Below are 25940 nucleotides of genomic sequence, written 5' to 3'. Positions count from 1 at the left end.
CTGACAATAACAAGCTATCTGTAATTATGTCATACTTTGAAAAGTGTATTTGACCTGCAAATTTATCTAAACATATCACACTGTTGTTTTAAGTATTCATTGTTTATCAGATACCCAATTTTTAAAAATTATGACATATTATTCATTTTCATGTGTCGGTCATAACTCGGTGTCCAGTTTGTCGTACAATATCCAGCTTTAACTTTAATTCAACTTATTTTGCAATTTCCATTTGTCAGTCATATATTTAAACATGTCATAATATATCATTTGAAGTATTTGTTGTTTACAAATTACCCCATTTTCAAAAAATATAGCACATTTTGCATTTTTACATGTCGGTCATAACGTCGCGCATAACGCGGACACCAAAATATGTACTTTGCGTAAGCGCTGTCTTTGTTAACAGATGTTTTGTCGCTAACATTTCTTTCATAATACAATTTTAGTATACATCCTATTCACTCAATAAGACCAAAAAAAATAAGCAATGGTCATATATAAATGAAACTAACAGGCAACCAGATGTAGATGATCTTTTTTGTCACAAGTGGTGTCCATGATTTTCGAGACCTTACATGTAATAAAAATTAAAAATAGCTGTTAACAATTTCTTTTTGATAGTTTTTAGTAATAACCCACTTGTTTTGTATAAAAAATTACAAATAGGCCAAATACCTGTTACAGTTTTCAAAATTCAGGGCAAATTATGTGTCGGTCATAACCGGACACCATTGGACCCCATAATACAAGAATGAGCCAGCAATCAACATGATCAGCACATTCAGAAAAACACAGTTTAAGAGTGAAGATTGTAGTGAGTAACCAGTCCTTTATAAATGTGCTGGCCACTATCTATTATAATATAGTAGGCTTAACGCTTAAACTATACATTGCGAATTAATTAAGTTATTTTAAAATAAAATGTACATGTAAGTTAACTCAAACCGGCAGTGTATATATCGAAAGCAGTGAAATCGGACATTCCTAAGCGAAGATATTGAGTTCGTAAGTTCTGGTATTACAAAATTGGAAATTGAGATATCGTGGGTAAAAAGCTGAAAAGACAAAAAAAACCAAACAACAACAACAACAACAACAACAACAAAACAAACAGACCAGAACAATTTGGAGTACATGTAATGAATTAAAATAGTTGACATGAGATTAGGAATTAATGTTTTCTGCTGTTTCAGTGTGCATGTTCTCATCGTTGATGGTTTGGTGGACTGTCATGTAGATGTAAGCGTGATCCTAAAAATGCCTTTCACATTGACCAAAACTAATTACAAGACCTCTTCTACATTGAGGCTGGCTTTCCCTTTTAAAGGGAATTTTTATTATGTGCAAATTCGCTAGGCATGACAACCCAAACTCGAAATTTATTTCGAGCTATTCCGGGCCTTGTTCGACCTGGCCAAATATAGATTCCAAATCACCAAATAATGTCTCTTGAGGGGATTATAAATCAACAATGAATATTGGGGAAATGTGAAAAGTTTGTACCAAGTATTAAATATAGGCTTGAATCTGGGCATCTGCCAAGATTGAGGAAGATTCTGGGTTTAGATTTTTTAATGTATTTCCCAATCTACCTACTTCTTTGTAAACTCACAAAATCACGAGTGCTGTTATTCTAAAAACGGGGTGAACAAACTTTGTAGTCTTTGCGGCTCAGTAGTTCTAAAAGTCACTGGTCACCAATATTTTGTTTATGTTTGTTTACTGATTTGATCGTTCGACTTTCAGAAATATTATTTTGAAAAAACTGTGCCATTTTGTACTCTAGGTACAGGTAAATTTACTACTATAATTGTGGTGCCTATAAGAACCCACTGAGCTATATTTATAGAACCTCACTACCCTATTATTATACTTCAGTTCAATTCATTTTGTACGTTTTTCGAGTTTCGGCGCTACACTTTGATCAGCTCGTAATCGGCGGGCCTTATAACATCGCGGATTTATCAAAATATTTTATTTTGAGAAATGTGACATCTCACCAGAAGAATCACAAATTATTAATTCAAGACTTTGTCTACTTTCTTTAACAAACAAAATATAGACCAGACAGGTCAACTAATAGCACTGTTAACGTGGGTCTACTTTTCGGCGTAGTGGTAAAAGCCTAACATTTCCCGCCTATTACGAGCTGATCAAACTATAAGTATTTTGTAGCATTGCGGCATATGCAATTTTTCGACAATTTGATTATTTCTGGTATTTATCACATTCTGTGTTTTTTAATTTGAGCAATATTTACTACTTCAACCCCCATAGCATGCGCGTATTTTTTTTGGGGGGGGGGGCTTTGGGGGCGCCAGCCCCCAGGGTAAAAGCAGGGGGCGGCCAAAATGAAGGGGCGGCGGAAGAAGGGGCGGCAAAAACAGGTGCGGCAAAAACGAAGGGGCGGCAAAAAGAATTAGTAAATATAAAAGGGCGTAAAAATTTGATAACCCATAAAAAATTTGAAAAAATGGTACTATACATCAAAATGTTTTTTTTTTTTTTTTTTGTTCTTCACTTTTTCAAACGACCGAGAAAAAAATTGGGTCAACCTTTTCGGGCTGTTGAGGAAGGGGCGGCAAAATTGAATTTTCTTCAGCCCCCCAGGGTTGGGGCGGCCACGGTACGCCACTGCATAGACTTGACAATGGGGAGAAATTGAGCAACACATTGCAGAAGATGCCTGCTATGCACTTTTTATGCAAGACTTATCAAGATTAATTTTTAATATAATATATTTGAACAAAAATATCTTTTATTTCGATCTTGATAATCATTGCACGCATCTTGTTCGGGGTAGGGCCTATATGAAAAACATTGGTTTATCGAATTTTTATTCAGTTATACCTAAAGCGCTCCACAGACTCCGAGTATTACACGTACAATATTGTATGCAACATATCTACGTTATTTAATCTATTGCCATTCTATTTCCAGTAATGTTTAAGTTCTAACGAATGTTTGATGACGAAAAATCGATAATATGTTACATGTAATATCTAGTAGAAATATATTATCGATTTTACGTCATCAAATATTCGTTAGAACTTAAACATTACTGGAAATAGAATGGCAATAGATTAAACAACGTAGGTATGTTGCATACAATATTTTACGTACAATAAAAAGTCTGAATACTGCTTAATATTGTTTTAATAAAAGACGAAGACCTAATGTAAACGGTCTCCAGAGACCTGGAACATTCCAATTAACTCATCAGTACAGTTTATTTTATTATTTCTCGGAGATGCATCCATATATGTTTTTTTAATTATTTCAATAAACTTTTCTCTTAAATTCTGAAGGTATAGATCAAATAAATTGAAATGTAAATTAAATGTTCTGTGGTATTATTTTCTAAAATGTTCTTGCATCAGACCGTATTTCTTACAAGTTTTACAAAGAAAGCATCACTTTCAAGGTCCTGATCTTTATGACAAAAGTCATAAATCTTTTGAATTTTTTTAAAGCCACAACGTATACCTCTATTTCAAGGATTATATCCCACTATTGAAACCTCAATTTTATAAGAGTGTAACCCCCGAGTTCAGACGTGTAAACCTTGACTTTGACCGTCGCCTTTGGAGTCAAGGGCTTGTCAAGGGCAGGACTGTAATCAAAATAATGGTGTCATTGACATTGGAAACAATGGTGTGTGTCGAAGATTGCTACTATTTTGAAAATCAAATATGTAATAAAATATCAAATTATTGATAGCATCCATGTATTGAATATGCCTACCTGTCAAAATTGTTCGAGATTAGAGCTTTAGAAAAAAGTTGGACATTTACATTTTTTTGATAAGAAGTTATGATAACCCTTAACATCACAATGGCGTGAAATGCTCACCTGATATTCCAGTTATGTCTCGGCTATAATTTGAAATGTTCATAAGGTCGCGTAGACCTACAATGTGTACAGGCTGAAACGCGTCGGAATCTTTGAAGCGAAAAGGCAAAAAGTTCTTAGGACGGGTTGGTTTATCATACATGTAGTCAATATAAACTAGCTTCTAACTGTGGATTCGGAGTTCGATTCCTGGTGGTGTCGAACATGCGTTTAGTTGCTGATTCAAACCCATTTGTACAGGTTCTGTTTTTATTAGGCCCTATTTAAAAAATTGTACCTTTATCTTATTTTGTCACGTCTTTTCTGGTATTACGTACAAAACTGCCGTTGACAACTTTTCGGCATTCAATTTTAACCATAATTATTGCACTTTGGGAATTCACTACTTCCACCATTTTCGGTGCTCTTATTATAATCCATGCACTTTCAGAAGTGTCCTAGTTTGTTTCCATTCTATTTTCTCCATATTACTATCCTAGTATTTTTTCCCTATTAACTGTCATTTGCCATTTTGTTAGTATTCTCTCTACCCACCCTGCTCTACCGTACATCATGACATGTCATCATTTACGGTCACTTCTGACTCATTAAAAATAACCCAACCTGTCCCTATTCACTTTGCCATATTTTGGCACGCACTAGCCTCCCCCGTGAGTAGGTTAAAAGCAATTATCGATATCGACATCGGTAATGGGGAACAATAAAACAAGAAGTTGTTTTTTTAAATTTCCATGCACCCTGAGGCCTGACTATACCTTGCTATTTTCGTCATCCTCGCCGGCATTTGTCATTTTTCGGCATTATCTCGACAGTAGAGTTTCACCCCATATCGACTTACTATTAGTATCTGTCTCTATATCCATCTCTTTATCATTCTTACTATTTCATCACATTCTTTACCTAGTTATGCTATTTTCAGCATCCCCTTCTTTCTGCCATTTTTCGTCTCACTCTTTTACACTGTTTGACAGTCTTTAAGCTCCGTCAGTTGTATGTTTTGGGATTCACAATACTGTCTATTTTGCGATATCTTTCGCCCGTTAGCATTCTGAATTTGATCAGACCTTAATCTCTTTGCATATCCATCTATATTCTTACAATAATCTGAACCTTGCTCTCCCATGTTCACCATATACGTGTATGCACTTTGATTTGCATACAAAAAAAGAAGATAAATTTCGTGTATTATATCCCTGGTATGTTTATTTATAATTTATTTGTATTTATTTATAATATAGGCCTATAAACAATTTATATACCAGAAGCATGTCAGTTCTTCCCGGATCCTTTTGTCGCAAGTCATGCATGTTACTTAGATTGTTACATCAAACAGCACAGGGACGGATTACGTCCCCACCAAAGGACGGGGTACTTTCTTATGGTTCATTTATCCAACATATTGATCTAATCTATATATATAGCTACAGCATCAAAACAAGGCATATACGTTGTTTTTTTATATTTTTTAAACTTTTAAAAACAAACTGGCAGATTGTTAGACACATGCAGCAAGATGCAAATCGATATTTTGACAATCGCCGAATCAGTCCACTGTTCTTCGCTTGCCCATGCAGTTGCTGATGTCAATTTAAAATATAGCCTAGATGTCATTAACATCAACATTTCTACCGAATTGTTTTGGTCATTTTATATAACCGGGAATTGAATTGTAATATTGTTTGTTAGCACGAGAGACGGCAGTTATATAGATTTATATGTAAACAAGTCCAGTCAATTGTCAACAAATAGAAAACACTAGTCAGAAACTGTCTTATCTGATCGCACTGATCACAATATACAACAGGTAGCCTATAAATTTGCACCCTTTCAAAATTAACACAGTAGCTGAATGTGCAAACACATTTCTTTTTTTGCTCAAAAAACAGCGCACACGGACCAAAATTATTTTAATATTCTGAAGTCGATTTTTTGAGGGATCATGAAGCCCGCCATGAAGATTTAGGACACGTTGGCACCATTTTAAGCCTTATACGTTTTCGATCGAATTTGAATTTTGATATTCTTTGCCAAATATTATAAAATACCATTTGTAGCATGTTTAGCTAAACCATTTCATTTGAATGAGGGAAAATGAAAGAAAACTCACTAAATATCTTAGATGCTTCACTGATATCAGAATTGCACATTTTCATGACTTTGATTTCGAAGCCTATAAAATGTAGCTATGTACATAATTATGTTTCAGTATGATCTTGATATCTTCTTCGTGATCGTCTTTCACTATATCGATGCATTTGAAAAATATAAAACAAAGGTTTTGCTGAGTTCAGCGACCCTGCTTACCAAATAATTCGTTATCTTGTCATGGTGTGATTGCTAAGTTGGCAAATTGCACTGTTGACTCTACAAACCAATTACAAAAGTTTTGACGGCGATTTTTTTCCAGGGGGGCCACTACCACTACCTATAGTTGATCGGAATACGGGACTTTCATAATACCTATGTGCACTTTTAAGTTAAATATAACCCCGTTTCGAGGTTACCAAGACCAGATAATAAAAAATAATGGATAATGTCTAGGGGATCCCAATTTTAGGCAAATCATTGCCTATTTCCCCCTACCTTGCATTAATTTTGTCCCCAATATGCCAACGAAACTTATATTATGGTCCCCCACTGTACCCTAATTTTTGCAACATGTCTAAAGTGCACTCGTCGCTGAAACTAATTAATTTGCACTTTTTACCAAACTCTTCAACCCAATCAGTCTCAAAGCAAATGAGGAGTTGCATTATGAGGCCAGGGTGAAGGAAAAGAAAGAAGGAAAGACAGAAGGAAAGAAAGAAGCAAAGAAAGAAGCAAAGAAAGAAGGAAAGAAAGAAAGAAAGAAGCAAAGAAAGAAGGAAAGAAAGAAGGAAAAAACAAGTAAAAAATGAAGTATAAGCATTAAAATCACTGCACGACGAGTTTCTTCATAAGAAAACGATTCCCTAATATAAATGCATCTACGCATAGCTTCCACCTCGATACACCCGAGTACACATATTTCCAGCTCAGCGAGTCTAGAATCCACACAGTCTGTGTTATTACACGGTTGAGTGAGTGCATAGCATCATAAGAGCTGTGTGAGATCTAGTGGAAAATAGACATCGGTGATTGGTTTTTGCCAAAACCTCAAATGTCCCCTTCATCCAATCAGAAATTTTTATGTATCGAACGAAAGCTAACACTTCCCACCTAAAAACACTTTTTTACATTAGGTCAACAGATAACGCAATTCAATGTTATTGCAAGGCGAATGTGGTAAATCTGTTGAACATGTTGAAAACTACATATCCAAGCACATTTTTGACCAAAATGTAAGTTTTAAAAGTCAAAACCTCAAGTGTTTCATACAATATTTTTCATGACATTAAATGAAAGAGCACACTTATGTTAGCCATATACTAGCTTCATTAGAAGGAGCAATGGCCAGTTCTCTTTAAATTGCAAATCTTGTGCGAAAGGTTACTGATTTCGCCTGTTTTGTCATACGATTGTAAATTCAATAAACTATGACTTTTCTAAAGAGCGCTCACAAATTGATATGTTGACCCAAAAAGATAAAGGTGTCCCTCCCCGGTGATTTTCCAGTCCAAATCGAGTATATAAGAGCTGACATCACGTTATCTAGTTAGTTGTCTACCTCTATGCACTGAAATAAGCTGAATTCGTATACATTTTGTAAGTCTGAAAGGACTACACCACCAACATGAAGGTGCTACTTCTGTTGGCACTGTTCGCCGTTTCGGCATGTGAGTATACCAGCAGTTTCCTTTATTTTTTTCCTACATTTTATTATTTTATAAGACAATGTTTTACCTTTTATCTTATTTTTAACCTTGATTTTGTTTTTATTATATCTATTTGCTTTATTATACATTGTTCACTGCTGTCCTCATTGATGTTTTGTTTATAGGCATATGCCTATGCCTACCCAGCAAATACAAAACGTTTTCGACATTATTCGGAAATGGTTGCTAGAAAACGTTTAAATATCGATTTGTATTAAGGGTATATAAAGGATACAAAACATTCAAAAAAAATTTTTTGAAAATTTACTGCAAAATATTTTAACATGATGTTATTTATTGACGAAATATTTGGCAAAAATATGTTTACCAAAAATATTTTACAATAAAACTTTGGCAACGTTTTTAAAATGTTGTTGCAGTGGGTTTTCATACATAACGTTTTAAAACGTTTTCATGACCTTTATAAAACCTTATAAAACGTTTTTACCAAAACCGAAACATATCATGTTTAAAACGTTTTGTGTTTGCTGCCAAATAGTATTGCTTTATCAGTTACAATGCTCATTTTTCTACAGATCATTATTTTGTATAATTCTATGTCTACACAATCGTTATAGTCAAGCTGCTGTTCTATTGGTTTGTTTGAAATATATTTATCCTTCGTGCATGATTGCGATCGCATTACCCAACCCTCAAAGATTGGTAGGCCTAATGTTGACATTTTCTCCCTAGCTTTTTAAAATTGTTTTTCTTCAGGTTTCAACAACTGGTGATAAGCCATTAAGCCTACGATTCCCCTTGCTATTAGATTTTTTAATCAATTTAACCGATTATTCTGGTAAAATATGTCAATATTAAACCCTATTACAACTTACAAGCAGACCAATTTACCATGTGTTTACCCCCCCACTATTTTTTAGCTCATCTGCTTAAGCCTCGTCATTAATAGGCTTAAGTATGAGCTCTGACTTTTGTTAGTAAGTATAAAGTGAAGGATGTCAAGTCTTCATTAATTTTTTCGATCTTGTACTTGTAGTGCCTACGAAGTACTGTGGAAGAATCACCTTGAAAACTAAATAAAGATAACCTTAACCCACCAAAGTCTGGCCCCAAGTCCAGAGACCTCAGAGCACATTAATCTAGACAGAGATAATTAATATTGCATAAAGTACATTAATTTTTCCAGAAGCGGGTAAAAATATTTCAATAGTACGTCTTTTCTCCTTCCACCAGTCCCAAGCACAGGGAATAAAATAATAATAAAACTTAGCGCAAAACTTTTGACCAATCAGAAAGAGCATTTAATTCCCGTTGCCAAACCGAACGAATACTATTTTCTTTGTATTTAATGTGCCGCATGTAGGCCTATTGCAACAGAATAAAAGTCCGGTCCGGGTATGAACTATGAAATACAACAAAATAAATAAAAATAAATAAATACTATATAATTTGAAACAAAAATGTTCTTTATTTTAAATTCCTACACATACGAATTGCTCGGATGAAGTTTTGTTCATAGGCCTATTTATATGACGTGTCTTCCGTTTTGTATTTCAATATAATTTGAAACAAAAATTTTCTTTATTTTAAATTTCTACACATATACATACGAATTGCTCGGATGAAGTTTTGTTCATATTTATATGACGTATCGTTTTCCGTTTTTATTTCAATAGGTTATATTTATGATATTATAATCGATCAACAAACAAACGATGTTCTATAGTACAATAGATACATGCAAATGAACCCATTCAAAGTTCAATGATGAGCTGATGAAGTTTTGTTTGAACACGGACGTTAATTGATCATCTGACTCAGTGTAATAAGGCCAGTGTTAATTACACTGCATTATTTGAGTTTGAGTTCCCCAATGACATCTATAGTTAACCATGCAACCGGCGGCGGTCATCAGAACATCATTATGTTCTTGGTTCAATTTCCTACATGTATCAACAACATTAACTCCAAACTATGAACGTAGCCTAATTATAGCCATTAAGAATGTAAAATTATATAGGCCTAACATTTCAAAATGTCCTTTTTGTCCTTTTGGTTTTTGGTTTTTGTAGTTTTTGGGACTTTATAGGCCTATACAATACCGTAAAACCTCGTCTACAAGCATATAGAGTGCTTCTGATGAAAGCTAAATTAATCCCGGTGCCATTATGGAGTTTGAGCAAATAAATGACAGATCCAAGCATATACGAACAAGTATTAATGTAAGACCAATATTTTGTATTGGCATATTAATTTTACGCTAGTTTCGTATGAACTTAGCTTATATCAAAAACACTATATGCTTGTAGACGAGGTTTTACGGTAGCCGTTTAGTGTTTTTCAATTTATGTCAGTTTTTGAGTTGCTGAACATGCCGAATATCGGGTTAAAAATATTCATCCATTGAACATGTATTTAATAGGCTCAAGTAGACAAAGTAGACATTCAGCCTTATAAGTGATGCGTTTCTATCTTCCTTTTTTTTCCAGACGGCCAGCTTTTAGCCCGTGATAGTAAGTATCATTTTTGGTTTGTTTTATACAACTCGTTGTCGCAGCTATTTGAAGATTTTTTGTCAAGATGTAACAATTTGCTGCATTTTTTTTTACTTTAAAAAAAGCTTGGTAGATGATTGGAAACAAGGGTCATCATTATGCGGAAATGGGGTGTCACGTTGAGGTGCAACATCGTGTGTCCTTAAAGTGTTCATTTACACACATATAATGGGCCAAAACCGATGAGTTTTAAATGGGGAAACCCCCTGAACACCTGATTTATTAAAATAAAAAATAAGAAACCATAACCCCGGCGCATAACACATATTTTTACATTGGATTTGTGTAACGCTCAGGGAACATGAGACAATTTTTTTTTTACCTTACGCTTGCATATATAGGCCTAAATATAGTGATTTTCCCACCTTGCTTCAGGGAGGAAGGGAGCTTACAATTTAACAATAATAAGTTAAACAGGGGTTATTAGTAGAAGTAGCTCTAAGTCGAGCTTACCACCATGCACCACGCAGCACAGGCGCATAGGGAAAGTTTTATACACAACTGGCAACACTGTGATTGCGCAATATTCGGCTCTCCATCAGCTGATCGGATTCGGGAAAGTTTGTGCGACTGAGCTATTTGTTCATATCCATGAAAACAATAAGATTCAGGTATCAAATGTTGCATTGGCTTAATCATGTTTTATGTTATTAGTGCTACATATTTGAGTGTTTTTGACTAAGTTTCAAGTTCGCGCGATGTAAGCTTAAAATTTATAAGCTTATCCATAGCGGTAACTGCTACTGAATTTTTAAGATATTTGAAAAAATAAAAAATTGTGGTCAAAGTCATCAAAGAAAAGTGTTAGCACAGCCTTAGACCTAACATGATTTATACTTTTCAAATTCTAAAGTTCAATTTAAAACCCCATTTCTTTTCAATTTTGGTCTTTTCCGGCGATATTTTTATAAAAAGCCGTAGAACGTCGGGTACCATAAACTTTTTTAAATCAATCCATTTAGAGCAATGGGGATGAATGTCACAATGCGCAGAGATAGTACTTATTCGACCATCCGCATCAGGAAGTATTGTCCAGCAAAATATTTGCCAATGCCTAATTTGTGCTGAAACCCTACTGTTGAAACAATACGTTATTATTTATGAACTAAGGTTTTCTAAAATAGGCACAGCTTATATAAATACATTCCTTGGGTATTTATTTATTTATTTATTTATTTATTTATTTATTTATTTATTTATTTATTTATTTATTTATTTATTTATTTATTTATTTATTTATTTATTTATTTATTTATTTATTGTGCGTATGGGTCTGAGAATGGGTCTGAGAAGGTGTAGGCCTATAGGCCTATTATAAAACTACACATTTATTTTCAATTTGTTATTTCGTTTTGTTTGTTGAATAAACCGTGAAACAAAAGAACTTTTGTAGAAGAAAATATTATTTAAAACAATCAGGTTACAGAAAACAATTCTTGTAAAGTCACTGTATCTGAAAATGTCAAGCGAATGCTGATATTCTTGGGAAGGAATGGTGGTATTAAACAAAACTCAATTTACATTGTAAACCAGTTGAAGAACGAAATCCATAATTTTAATGTAATTGTTTAGGGAAAAATAATGCTCAGAATAATGTTATGCATAAAACGTAATCGCGCCCTGGTACATCGCCCTGCACTACAAGCAGATTGCACTAATCACTAGATAAATAAGTATTTCTTCCGAACACGAATAACGTGAAATTGTTATAACGCCACCAAGTGCCACTTTACCAAATATACTGAACTACAGGCCAATACTCTGTTGGTGAGCGACAGGGAAGAAAAGGAGTCCTATCTGATTGGCTAGAAACCGATCACTATCGCTCAGTGATGTAGTCCAAACTACTTAGAGAGAACGGTGTTGGATGATTTAAGCAATTCATATTCAATTTAATTTTTTTACACTTGAGCTTCCTGAATCACTGAATGTGTCTTTTATCTGTGGTATATATAACAAGTAGATGAAATTTCAAGGAAATATGTATAATGTTCAACAGCCACCCAGGGCTGTATCGCTAGATACAAGGACAAATAATGCTGTTCCTATGCAACGTTAAATCTTGTATAGGAATACAAACCTAGGAATACAAACCTATTGATTATTACATGATTTTCTTTAAATTCTAGGAGAGACACAATATGCTGCATATAGTCACTACATCTACCAGTACACTGGGCAGGTTCTCAGTGGTCTTCCGAGTGCTAGCCGTGAGTTTGCCGGCCTCAAGGTCAAAGCCACGGTTAATCTACAGACTCACAACCAGAACAGGTTCCTGATGAAGGTAAGTAAAGGCCCGCGGAGAGGTATTCATGTGTATAAGGTATACGGGGATGTGCCACTTTAGAGGGTCGCTTTTTTGCAAGAAAACCCTATACATGGGTCCTGATTTGAGAAAAAAATACTGTCAAATTAGCCGTTTCTAAATGTGGGTTGGAGTTTCAGAGTTCCAGCAGCACACTCCTGTCGAAATGTAATTTGAGTACCCCCTTCCCCGGACTTAAAAATGTTGATACGATATTTCATGTCAGTATAACATGTGGGATAGAAGTATAAGTGCTTTCTGAACCTTCTGAAAATTTAACCAGCGGGGGTACATCAAAAATCACTATCTTTGTGTGGGTTGCACTGCTTGAAGTTGCTGGCTGTATTTGAGTTTATAATGTCTTCTCCCATGGAATTACAGTTTTTGAGTGTTCTTGGGAAATATGAGTATTTGTAAGTATCTTTTCTTGAGAACAGAACCTTTGCTTTTTGGTTTCTAGTCCTGGTTGTGGTTTTTGGCGATGGCTTGATATATGTATCCTTGTCAATATATCATCCAAGTTATTTTGGATTTTTGAGCAACATGTTTAGTCTGGATCTTTCCCTTCATTGTTCTAACGTGTCCCAACTGATTTCAGTTAACAATTGTTGTGTGATGCTTGGCGCTGTCTTGTAGTTTCTCATGCAGAAACAAACAGCTTTTCTTTGCACCCTTTTCTTTGCACCCTTCCTAATTGCTTGGTTTGCCGCAATTTGTATTCCGATATTCATTACATTAAATGCCCATGTCCCCTACAAGCTCTCACCCAGTGACTTTTCAAATCGTAAAATATGACTCTTAATTTGTTTTGTCTTACAGCTTACAGATATCCAACTCTGCAAGATTCAAACGGAACTGGATAATCCTGAACAGGAAGTCAGACCTGAAGACTGCTTAGAAGATAGCGATTTCCAGTGGATGATACAATATCTGGAGTTAACTACAGAATTCTACTGGTTTAGAGGACATGTTAGTGGAATTATTTGTTTTTCTGGTTTCCTATTATACCAATTTTCATTACAAGAAAAAGGAACAGTTTCACTGGCCACCGTAGCGTAGCTACTGTCACCGTAGCATAACTTTAGTGACCAGAGACTCACATATGATACACTCAATATTATCAGGTACAAGTGTCAGCCTTAAAAATACATTAAATCAAGGAATGCAACAGAATGCATTTTCATAAATCAGGTGGTAACACAGGCTGTATCAAAATGATTGGTACCCATCAATTATTCAATTTTGATGTTTATTGAAAAGCCTGCCTCTTCCAAATGCAATATTGGATACTCTTGAAATGTCCAGAATGTATAGTTTATGACTTGTTATACAATTCATCTACAAATTATTTTGATCTTATGTTGAATTTTGACCGTCAGACTCATCCATTATCAATGAAAACAGATTGTATACATAATGTATCGTTGGTTTTTGCCCCTAATCCTAAAGCCTACATGTACCTCTAATAAGTTAATCTAATTAACTTGCCACAAAACACAATGCTCTCTAATAGAATTTAAATATTTCTTTCAGATCTCCTCAATCAGCACACCTCTTTCAGACCCAGACTGGTCTGTAAACATTAAGCGTGGTGTGCTACAACATCTTGAAGTTAATCTAGAGGGTAATCCAGATGTCGGCAATAAGAACCGCCCCAGAGCTGCCGTCCAGAGTGAATCCTACAGTGTCATGGAGGTGAGTTATGTAATCTTAAGGCCTAAAAAAACTGTTTGATTGGTGTAACATAAAAAAATTAGGGCAGATTGGTAGGTATTTCTTTTTTAACACACCAAGCACAATCCAATCATAGAACTTGGTTTACCTTGTGAAAAATTTCCCTAAAATAATCATGAGGTTTCTGGTGGTGGTGGTGGGGGGGAACAAAAACCTCAAATATTGCAATGTTTGCTCCAACTCTGTATTAATTGTAGGTGTGTCAAATGCTGAAACAACTATAAGTGGACTATTATGAACAGAAAATAATGCAATTTCTTTTCCCATTTTATTTCTTTCTGTATTACAGCAAGGCATTGGTGGTATATGTGAATCTCAATACAGTGTCAAGCGTCATGTTTCTGAACCAGAACTTGTGAACAATCAAATTACCCGTAAGTTTCTCCTTTCTGTTTCACCTTTATTGTAAAGACCTCACAAAAATTAACACAGCCATCACAAATATAAGAACCATTGATCGTTTTCACAATATTTAAACATAAAAAGACAGACGGTTATGTACGTGTATAAACTGTATTTTGATACCCCATTCGTCTAATTCCATTCAATATTAACAACACAGCAGTATTTTTAAGGAGAATTTAAAAGTTGCACTTACAGCCGTCAATGGTTATTAAACATGGCATGTAAAACCTGCCATTATCTTTGCACTGGATTCAAATCAATAAAATGTACTGCAACTTTTATTTTCAGGGTCTTTCTTATTTAAAGAATACTGCTGTGTTGTTAATATTTAATGAAATTGCATGGTCAAATGAGGTATCAAAATGCGCGTACATAAACCACCTCTTTTCAATGTTAAAATATTGTGAATATGATAAATAGCCTTGAAGCTAGAGACGTATTTGTATTTATTTCTTTATTACACTTGATTTATTACATTTTTTTAAATATAATGGCTGTGTTACTTTTTGTGCGGTCTTTACTTATTACCTTGGCTATGGCATGAGTTGTTTTGTAACACAAAATGGCAAATTCTACATTTAATAAAGTTCATGGTGTTTACATTTACTAGTAAGGTGAAAAAAACTTTTACAGGTAGACGGCCTTTTGAAGTAGGGTCTAGTTAATCTATATATTTATATTTTTGGTTGTATTACAAATAATTGTTCTTGTGCTATATTTGTATATGAAGTTTGGAATTAAATCAAAACATTCATCAATCTATATTTGTATACTTATTTGTATCTGTATATCTTGTTGAAAGATAAATGTCAATCAAATCTGATTCTGATATTCTGCTCATTTTGTGTCTTAAAACAGCTGCACGTGATGCTCTGAACGTCTCTAAAGTCAGGAACTTTGAAAAATGTAATGATCGTCCAATCAGGAATCACACCGCCATCTTGAATGGCCTGCTTTGTAAAGACTGCAGTGAGGACCTAGAGCATGTGGCAAGACTACTAACAAACCTCATGCAAGTGGAGTTCAACATCACTGGTAATCGTAAGCTGTTTCTTATCGATTCGGTCATCACAAGAGCCAAGCACGTCTTTGACCCTTTGAATGATAACCGCAACCAGGCTGTTACATTTGTCAGGTGAGTTTTGGGCTATTCCAGTTGAAATCCACACTACCTCTGTGGAAGATTTAGCTAAGGTCTTCCACGGAGGGAGTAGACAATAGACAATTGGGTAGCTTCAATTTGAAATACTCACTCCAGTTGTGAAAGATACAGGTAAAGCCATAATATAGGGGGAGTATCAGCTTCAAAGTGATTAACCCTGACCAATTACATTTGAAAAACATATTCCCCCTGTGGAACATATTTCCAAAATCTTCCACGGGGGTAGTAGTATAGATTTCAACTGGAATAGCCCAATATACTTATTAGTGACCATCAGTAATGAATTAGAAATTCAATCATGTTTCACCGTTGTTCATCACCGATTAACAATGATGCGTCTGCGTCGTTTGCGTGGTTTACTTTGCGAGGGCAGCTTTAGTTTCCCAAGCGAAGTAAAACACGCAGACACGCCGGATGCGAGCTGTTAATCGGAGTTGAACAATGGCGAAACATGATTGAATCCCTTTCAACAACGAAAACAAGCTAAAGATCGTCAAATTCACATGATTCTTTCATTCGGAATGTCAGTTTGTCATTTTGATATCAGCAATAAAACTTGACTGCTTGACGGGCATGGCTAGGTTCAGATCTACAGCTAGATCTAATTTCAATTGTTTATAAATGCCCATGGGCCCCAAAATTTGACCTTTGACCTTTTTGCCTGTAACTCAAGAATTATATGTGACATGATCAAAGGGAATGAGTTGGATGTCGCTAAATATTGATAAATTGCTCATAACTTGCAATGGTAACCAGATGACTGAGTTTAATGGGGTTTGCATCAAAATGTAGCATTCGCAAACTGCCAGAAGATGATGTAATAAACTTCTAATTGAACATTGCCGACATATGACTCATTCCCCTTGATCATGTACATATATCGGAGGTTGGTCAAACTATACTTTATCTGAATCCTTATAATAATAGTAATAATAATAATAATAATAATTAACAACATTTTTAAAGCGCAAAATACAAAGGTTTCTAAGCTAACTACAACTTACACTACAACTTAAACTACTACAAAATGACATGAACATGATAAGCAAGAAATACAGAGTCAATTAATTGAACAAGAAAGTTTTAATTAGTATGGTTGTTAACAAGATTTGACCAACTTTCACCCCTGCATAAGCAGCCATTTTGGATTTATGTGGCCATCTGGTACATGGTTAAAAGTGATGGATAAGCCTATACAATTTTGATCAGGCATTATATAATAATTCTTGTTAAATCCACATGCAGGCAAACCCTTATCAAGAGAGAAATTCGCAAGATCCCTGCACCAGGAAACCCAGAATTCATTCCTAACCTTGACCAAAATGACCGCAAGGAACAACAACAAGGGCTGAAATATGCCTTCCCAGTAGACACCTCAAAAGAAGTCATCAACAAGGCTACTCATAATGCGCAATGTGCGCCAATGGGCACAGCACATGGTCTACATCAACAGGTAGGAATGTTTACTAGAATAAGTTCATCAACACTGCTATACTGCTTCAACCTAGAAGCACAAACCAAATCTGTGGCATCGGGGGTCAATGCTTTGCGTCACATGCACTGCGTGTTGAAAAATGTGACACATAAAGAGCGTGGTGCGCTCTGCAAGTACAAATCGCGCAGCAGTTGGCGCACCAAATAAGCATTTACACATGCATTGCACTGAAATAATTATTCTCATACCTCCAGTTTCCAAGGTCTATTTACTTTGTACATCTGAGTTGACGGACTATAGGTATAAAACTATTGGTAAATTTTGTTTTACAAGTGCCATAATTAAATCACGTTTAGACATTTCATCTTCCGATTGGAAGACTTCATCAGTAATGCACCAATCTAGCAACACTCCTGCTCTCATCCCCAGAGTGTTCTGTTCCTTGCAGCAGCTGATGGTATACATGATTTAGTGAATATGTTCCTTCATTGCGGTTGATAACATTATCCCCCGCTTTCTGATCCACATTGCCTCTCTGATCCATCTGGTTTACTTGCATATGAGTCAATTTGTCTATAACTTTGGCTCCCTTCCAATCAATTACATTGTTTTGCTGTGACACATGGTCATGACATAGCCGGCTTCCTAAATGTCTAAAACATGAGTAAATTTTCGAAATTGTAAAACGAATTTGCCAGCAGTTATGCATGAATACTCATCTGCAGAGTTGAGTGATTGACTATGTGATTGACTATATTAAAGTTAATATAATCCAATACCATTCTCATCAGCCAATGAGCAAAGGTCATAATTTGTTACATGCATAGGTAAGAGAGCTAGCTCTTGATTGGTTCATGTTTTGTTAATTCTGTGTATAGCAAGACGTTGCTGATTACTAAAAAGCAGGAAATTTTGTGGGGGTTTAATTTTCGTGCTATTCGTAGCCGAAACAGGCAGCCGCAAATGTTTTAACCCCGCAAAAATATTTATTGCACATATTTTACTTAGGCAAAAAAAAAACCACACATTTTTTCATAATTTTTGTTTGCCCTCACAGATTGAGCAACTTCTGGACAATATTGTGAATGGCATTGACGTGCACATCAGTGAAGAATCAATGGATCAACTACAGCTTCTGATACAAAAACTGAAAGTTCTCAACAGGACTGAGCTGTGCCATTGCATGAACCACTTTGGTCAAGATCTGGTCAATGACAATGAACACAATGAGAAGAGAAGGTATGTCAAGGAGGATGTGGGAGAGTAGGAGAAGGAAGGAAGGGAAAAGTGCCGGGGGTACTCAGTACAAATGACCATACGGGACGTGCCGCAAATATGGGTAGCATTTTCAGCGTTTGGTATATCAATGACCCCTTTTTCAAAGCCTATTTTGGTATATGAATGGGTCCTTTTTTCAAAATTTTTTCGGAAAATAGCCCCATCTAGCCAAAATTTTCAAAATTTTTGGAAAATTTGTAAAAACTAAGACAATTTGGGTTAAATTCGGCCGAAAATTTTGACTTTTGGTATATCAATGGGTCCAAATTTCTTGAAAAATTGGTATATTTATGGGTCCACTTTCAAATTCTCAGCTGCACGTCCCTACCAAAACCAAACTTGAGAACCCACCCCGGGGGAAAAGTAAGGGGAATAGAAAGATTATCATCGTTGGGCAGGAAAAACCTCCTATGTACTTGTGGCCCTTAAACATGTTTAAAACAAAACTGTCAAGAGGTTACATAGGAAGTTTTACTTTAAACATGTTCAGGGGCCAATGACACATAGGAGATATGTTTGGATAGGTCTTGAATCTAATGAACAATTAACAACATCACCTCCGAAATAGTTAATGGACCCCTAAGTTTGCCGATTTGGTCCCTTGGGTGCCAATGTGACTTCAGCTTAAAGCAGGAATATTAAGCCATTGAAAAAAGCCATATCTCTTGCAGTCAGTTTTGAAAAGAGTAGGGTGTATTGGTCATAATGTGGTACAGGTATGACTTGAGAAGAAGTAACCACTGATGTCAATCAACAGTTGTTTTGTGTGAAAGGAATATTTTTAATTAAAGCAAAATATCTTGCTTTTTTTTCAGGATGATCCTTGAGGATCTTCTGCCGTATCTTGGATCCCTCCACTCTGTTGAGATTCTGTACAGACGTATTGAATCCCGTAGAATTGAAGGACACCGTGCTAGAGTACTGGTCGAAATGTTGTCCCTCCATCCAAATCCAGATGACCAAATTCTTGACACCGTTCTGGTAAGTTGTTCTTACAGAGCCCCTGATTGGTTCATTTCATGATATAATTATGTGAGTAACCTATCAAAACCAAGCTTTTTGATCTCTTGGTACTTTTAAACTTGATCCCTACTGTAACAGCCCTACTGACTATTCTTACCATATCTCTGATTGGCTAAATACATGATATAGTCCTCTTTGTAACCAATCAAAGTAGTTCTTAGAGGCCGATAATACGGCAGGTACTGCCAATAGGGTTAAATATCATGAAAATAGGGGGCCATTGTACTAAAGACAAGTGCTAGTCAGGGGTGTACCCAGAGGGGGGGGGGTACATGTATTTATTTGCACTAAAAAATACATTCCGAATTCAGGATTCATCTTAGGAAGGGCTTTGAGACAAACTAGAAAATTCAGATGGCCTATAGGAATTGAGTCAAGGAAGCCAAAAATTGCATTTTATATCCACAGGTCTAGTGATTCTTGAGTTATGGCCAATAATTAATTAAAATGAAAGTTTTGGTCATTTCCCCCCCCTCCAAGAGAAATCATGCTAATAGGGCAGAAATGGCACCTATTATATGAAACATCGGGATGTCTTTTATAGGATCCATACTATTGCTCTTGTGTGTCAGCTTTATTTGTCTCAATATTTGAGTGCAAACACCGCTATGTCATGCTCTCTCAGTGATCTTAATCTTAACCCCATGAGAACTACCTGCTTATTGGCCAAATGAATATTGTGTCCAATTTTGAACCAATCAAGGAGGGTATTAATAAGATCATCTGCAAATGCAAGTTTGACCATAAATAGTTTAAAGCCTAGTCATAATTGGCAATTGAAATGAGCATTTCAAGTTATCAACCAATCAGAAATGCTGTTAGATGACCAGTAGTGTCCAGAGGGTTAATCTAATGTAATAATTACTATCCTGTAGGAACTCTGCCAGTCAGCTGCTGTCGTAGAAGATAAACAGCTTAAACAGGCTTGTTGGTTGGCTTTTGGATCCCTTGTAAACAGAGCTTGCAAGGATGAAGATCGCCAGAAATGCCCACAACAGAAGGAAGAACGTTACATGAGGGTAAGTATGTGGGGTTTGGTGTGGTGGAATTGGGATCTGGATATGTGTGGGGTTTGGTGTGGTAACTTTTTCATTCTTTATAGGACATATTTTCAACTACTTAGTCAATCTTCTGCAGATGAAGAGAATCTATTTTCATGTTATTGTTTATATTAAATATAAACAATGACCCTGAGTTTTAAACTCTGTGACTTTGGACAGAAGAAAGGAGATGGGGAGTTGTAAATGAAACGAAGTAAATAACTATCTATCTTCCTGTTTCACATTCAAAGGCTCTGATTGCTGGCACCAAAAGCGAAGAAAAAGATGAACGTCTCATGTGCTACAAGGCCCTCGCAAACGCAGGAGGCTTCTTCCAGAATAGCAGTTACAACCTATTGGAAGACATCCAGAACACTGTCAAGTCTGACAAGGAGGTAGACACCCCTTGGATCAAGGCACAGGCCATCTATTCTATTAGACGCATCAGCAGCAAGAAGCCATTACAGGTAAGGCCAAGACATTACGTTATGTTACCTGGAGAGATTTGATCATGTCTCACCTCCTTTTTCAACCAAATCAATGGTAATAACTCTTGTAGTGAGGGATCAACATTTAAACACAAATTGCCTCAGGCAAAACTCACTTCCTAGGAACTAAATACCACACAAGGTCAATTTTATGTAACTCATTGACCTATTTGTGTTATATACTGCCTTTAGCTATAATGACATCCTTGTGATCTGGTCAACTCATTGACAGATACAAACCTCAGGAGGGAATTCAATTTTTGATCAAATCTCGCCAGGTAGTGAAACGTAATGAAAAAAAAAATTGTTTGTTTGCCCTCCAGTTGGATTTTTGGGGGTGGGTCGGTCGGTCGGATTTTTTTCTTCTTTTTTATCTATGACTCACTACTGTATAGGCCTGTAGGCAATGAACATTGGTCATGTGGAAAGATACATAAATTAATACTTCACTTCAGGCCTTCAATACGCAAGATACACCATAGAAATTGATTATAAGACGCCAAGTTTATTGGAAACATTGATGCATGGATGGATAGTAATAAATGTTATAATGAGTTTTCATATGAACAGTTCACATCCAATTGCAACCACTATTTTGTTTTCAGAATTGAAACTTGGGCCATAGCTACACTATAGGAACTTTCATGTAATAGTGGTGTTCAAGGTCACACACTAAGGTCAAAGTAATTTGAGGTCAACTTGTAAAATAAAAGTAAAATAAAAATAAATCTTATGAAAAAAAATGTATCTTCGGACAACCTCTCTAGGACTGCTGTCCCTATTTGAAAAATGAAATTGGAGATTATTTTGTATACTTATATGCTCGCTGTTCAATTTTTATTTTTCCTTTCTTCTCTAGACTCGCGCCATCTTGCTTCCAATTTTGCGCAACCTAGCCATCCATCATGAGGTGCGCATTGCAGCCTTCGTAGTTTACATGGATTCTCAACCAGACCATCTATCCATTCAGATGTTGGGTCACCACTTGCAGCAGGAGAAGAGCCGTCAAGTTGGCAACTTCATCTACTCTTACCTGAAGGGTCTTGCCGAGTCCAAGATTCCATGCAAGAAGAATGTGTAAGTCAGTATTGTGTGCATGGGGATGGGGGCTATTCTATGTTAAGTCCACACTCCCCCTTGTGGAAGATTTTAGAAATATCTTCTACAGGGGGAGTAAAAATTTCAAATGGAATTTATAGCACCAACTCTATGTGAAAATAACCTTCACTCAGTGGAAGATTCAAATTGAATCTTTCTCAGAAGGGGGTATGAAATTTAGATGGATCTGCCTAATGGGGTATTCCAGGTGAAATCCATACACCCTATTGCAAGACGTGTGTAGATTTCAAATGGAGTCTCCCAATCAGGTATAGCGTATTTGAAATTCAACAGTTCAAAAGTAATGTGTTTATTAGTACATTATGACCAAATTTGACTGTGCACTCAAGCTATAGCACTTTATCCTTCTTTCATTTTAATATCACATATGTCCGTTTTCATGATTACCATTTGTTTGATTCATTAGTAGATCGATGCTAGTTCCAACAATCTAAAATTTGATGAATTTAAGGGTGTTCAATATGGTTCAGCAAATGATATAGTCCTTATTTGATGAGTCACTAAGTGTTATTTGAATCAGTGACTGCCAGGATTTTTTTTCTCAGGGGGCATTGGGGGAAAAGTGAATTTTTTTTCAGGGGGGAAAATTACAAATTGATTTTCAGGGGGGGAATCAACAAATTGATTTTCAGGGGGCAAAATCAACAAATTGATTTTCAGGTGGGGGAATCAACAAATTGATTTTCAGGGGGGGAAAAATCAACAAATTGATTTTGGGGGAAAATCAACAAATGTCGTGCAAAATTGCAGCAAAAGGTATACATTTTTGTAATTCTGGGTTTTTACTTGGGGGGAGTTCAGACTGGGGTGAATTTGTCCCCATGTCCCCCCCCCCCTCCTTGGTGCTGCCACTGATTTGAATATGTTTGTTACAGTACCAAGGGAGCACAAGAAGCCCTGAAGATTGCCAAGAAATGGAAGGATGGATTGCAGTATTCAAAGAGTTACCACTGGGAACTTGAACTTAGTAAGTTATTTGGTTTGTTTACTGTGTTAAGCAAACATGGGTCATTCAGGCCCTTTTTTAAGTCTGAAAACCTACGGGCCCTTTTAACGGGCTTAAATTGAACTTTGAAATTGAAACATAATGCATGTTTCAATAATTAAAAGATTATGGGCGATGGTGATAAAGGATCCATGTGTTACGCTGCCTTTACACTGTAAATTACCCACATGTAGTTTTCGACCATTTTCAATAATATCAATGTCACACCAAAATGAATCAAGCTATTTATATGAAAGTCATAGAATAAGTAGGAGACATGTGCATCATTGTGTTGCATTCATTACAATTAGATACACTGTTGATTACATATTTTTAATATTTTTTTCAAACATGGTATAAATCATTCTGGGACACTCTGTATATCAAAATCTTGTTCTGTCACTGGGATTGCATGAATGTTATGTGTTTGTATGTTACTATGAGAGATACCTGTAAAATGTATTAACTTAAACAGATTTAAACCAGGTATAAGAAATTGTCAAAATAACTGCTGTAGCTTAGGATTAAGGTTTAGATTTTATGGTTTAGGCCAAATAAAAAAATAAACATGTTTCACATCCCCTCCCGCTTCCTTTTTTGAGGTTTCTTCAGTTATATTTTTATTTTTTGAAATTCAGTTATAACTTTAAAAAATATATGTTTAGGAAGTAGAGATGCTTTCTATAGCCTTGCTAATATACAAGAAACACTTTTGGAAGGTTTTGTGATCATTAGAGGGGTCAACCTCTCAGAACACTAAATAAAAAGAGGCCTCCTCCTTTTTCCAGGCATTATTGTGTAGGCTAAAACAGCTCTAATAATGGGTATTTACACCGATTTTGCAGGGTTTTTTTCCATTTTTTCAAAAATCTGGATGTGAAACATGTTTTTTTATTTTATTTGGCCTTAGGTTTTAGGGCTAGTTTCAATTTAAAACATTAGGGTTAGGATCAGGATTATGGTTAACCACTAATATTCTACAGTTGCTACAAAATAGTTCAGTAAATCCTCCTTGAATAGATTAATCGTCGGATTTAAACAAATTCTTTTTTTTTTAATACTTTTGTCTACCCAGTGAAGAAGAAGTTCAGCACCGCCCTCAATGTGAACAGGCTCGGATCCCCTGATTCTGCATATGGTTTAGGTGGTTCAGCTAAATTCAGTTCCCAGATCCTTGGAAACAACTTCAATTGGCTTGAATTGGGATACCGCAGTGTCCACTTGGAGGAGCTGGTTCAGAAATTAAGATTCAAGGTAAAACACAGGAACTGTTCTTTGGAAAAGAATTGCATGAAACTTATATGGGGCAAAATTAGTAGGAAAATTTCAAACTCCCATGAAATTCATTTTGCACCCCCTTGCCTCCATAACACAAATATTCTGGTGTTGAAAAGATCAAGTCATAGTTAAGGCCAAATTTTAAAAAAGGTTTGTCTCAAAGCTCCCGCATGCATTAGTTTATTCACCCGCATTAGTAAATGAAAAAAAACAATTTTCAGAAAAAGTGTAAAAAATACGAGCGAAATGCCGTTTTGACAATTTTAGACCCCTGCTCCTAGATTACTTCACTTCAATACAATAGCAGCATCACTTTATTGTTCAATACAACACTTCATACAGTAGAATAGGACTTTGAGGTGGTTTTTTTTTCACATTTGAAAATTTTTTCGCATTTCGCATTAGTTTTTCAGAGTTGGACAGCTTTGAGACAAACTTTTTTTTTTAATTTGGCCTCACCAATTCAAGCCCTTTTGTACATATTTGGAATAATATATCTGGTGAGAAATGCAATGTCTTTTTAAAGTATAAAAAGCGATTTGAAGCTGGAATACCTTAAACGGGGTCTTAAACCAATCTAGTTGGTAAATTTTTATAGTTCTATGTGTGTGATTCTTCAACTTAAAGTCATATGAATTTTACGGCTCTTTATACTCACAGGCCATGGGCGTATACCCACCAATCAACAAGCAGTTTAAGGATCAGAGAAACAAGCTGCGAGGATTGACTAGCCGTGAGATGCTCATGGGCGAACAGAGTCGTGATTTGGATGCATTGGTGAAACGCATGGATACTGAGGTGTGTACATAAGAGTTAGAGAGGACAAGGAAGAGAGTGATAGGAGATATTAAGAGAGGCAGAGGGAAGCGAGACAAGGGGGATATCCAGAGGTGTACCGACAGGGTGGCACAAATTACCATGACAAAAAGGCTCCAAGTACCGGGAAATAATTATATCTGGACAAAATGGGCGAATTGTTCCATGTTGCTAATTTAGGGTCAACAATTTAACAATTTTATTTGGCAAGCAGTATTTTGTGTCTTCCAGCAGGACGATTTGGAAATGTTGCCCCCCCCCCAACTTAGAGGCCCCAGTACTCCCCTGAGGGTGGTTAGAGAGGAAGCTATATTTGATTAATTTGAATTGTCAGAAGACTAACTACCCATAGTGTTATTAACTGAGCATACTATTTGCTAACTAGGCATAATTTGATACATACTTTGCCTAAATGTTTCATTCGGCAATAATTACCAGTAAGTTGCAATAGTTCAAGAACAAGGAGGTTTATGAAAGTTTGTCACTCAAACATTTTACAAAATAGCTATGTGCTATGCTGTTTAAAAAAATTGTGGTAAAATTTGTTCTGCAACACTGGATTGTTTTAGTTTTTTTTCTTCTTTGATTTTAGCCTATAAAGGGTATTCAATATGACATCACTCATGAGAGTCATCCTCTTTTGAATAAAATTTTGTCCTCCATAAGGTACCACAAGGCAAATCGCATGACAAAACAGGTGATACGTA

The 25940-nt window shown here is 35.8% G+C and overlaps 1 protein-coding gene across 1 annotated transcript in view; it reads left to right on the top strand.

Annotated features, from left to right (window-relative positions):
• Nucleotides 1-10702: 10702 nt before the first annotated feature.
• Nucleotides 10703-25940, top strand: part of LOC140168709 (uncharacterized) — a 45178-nt gene continuing 29940 nt past the window's right edge. The window contains exons 1-15 of the mRNA XM_072192153.1: nucleotides 10703-10776; nucleotides 12295-12449; nucleotides 13290-13439; nucleotides 14004-14165; nucleotides 14494-14578; nucleotides 15468-15744; nucleotides 17017-17224; nucleotides 18264-18445; nucleotides 19300-19465; nucleotides 20383-20526; nucleotides 20799-21014; nucleotides 21895-22112; nucleotides 23030-23121; nucleotides 24215-24393; nucleotides 25078-25215. Coding sequence (XP_072048254.1) covers nucleotides 12444-12449; nucleotides 13290-13439; nucleotides 14004-14165; nucleotides 14494-14578; nucleotides 15468-15744; nucleotides 17017-17224; nucleotides 18264-18445; nucleotides 19300-19465; nucleotides 20383-20526; nucleotides 20799-21014; nucleotides 21895-22112; nucleotides 23030-23121; nucleotides 24215-24393; nucleotides 25078-25215 — 2223 coding nt within the window. The 5' untranslated portion in view covers nucleotides 10703-10776; nucleotides 12295-12443. The remainder of the gene's footprint in view (nucleotides 10777-12294; nucleotides 12450-13289; nucleotides 13440-14003; nucleotides 14166-14493; nucleotides 14579-15467; nucleotides 15745-17016; nucleotides 17225-18263; nucleotides 18446-19299; nucleotides 19466-20382; nucleotides 20527-20798; nucleotides 21015-21894; nucleotides 22113-23029; nucleotides 23122-24214; nucleotides 24394-25077; nucleotides 25216-25940) is intronic.

This window comes from Amphiura filiformis, chromosome 1, assembly GCF_039555335.1.
Source record: "Amphiura filiformis chromosome 1, Afil_fr2py, whole genome shotgun sequence".
In the NCBI taxonomy this organism is placed as follows: Eukaryota; Metazoa; Echinodermata; class Ophiuroidea; order Amphilepidida; family Amphiuridae; genus Amphiura; species Amphiura filiformis.
Note: the sequence above shows the minus strand (reverse complement) of the source record. Positions and strands in the feature narration are given on the sequence as shown.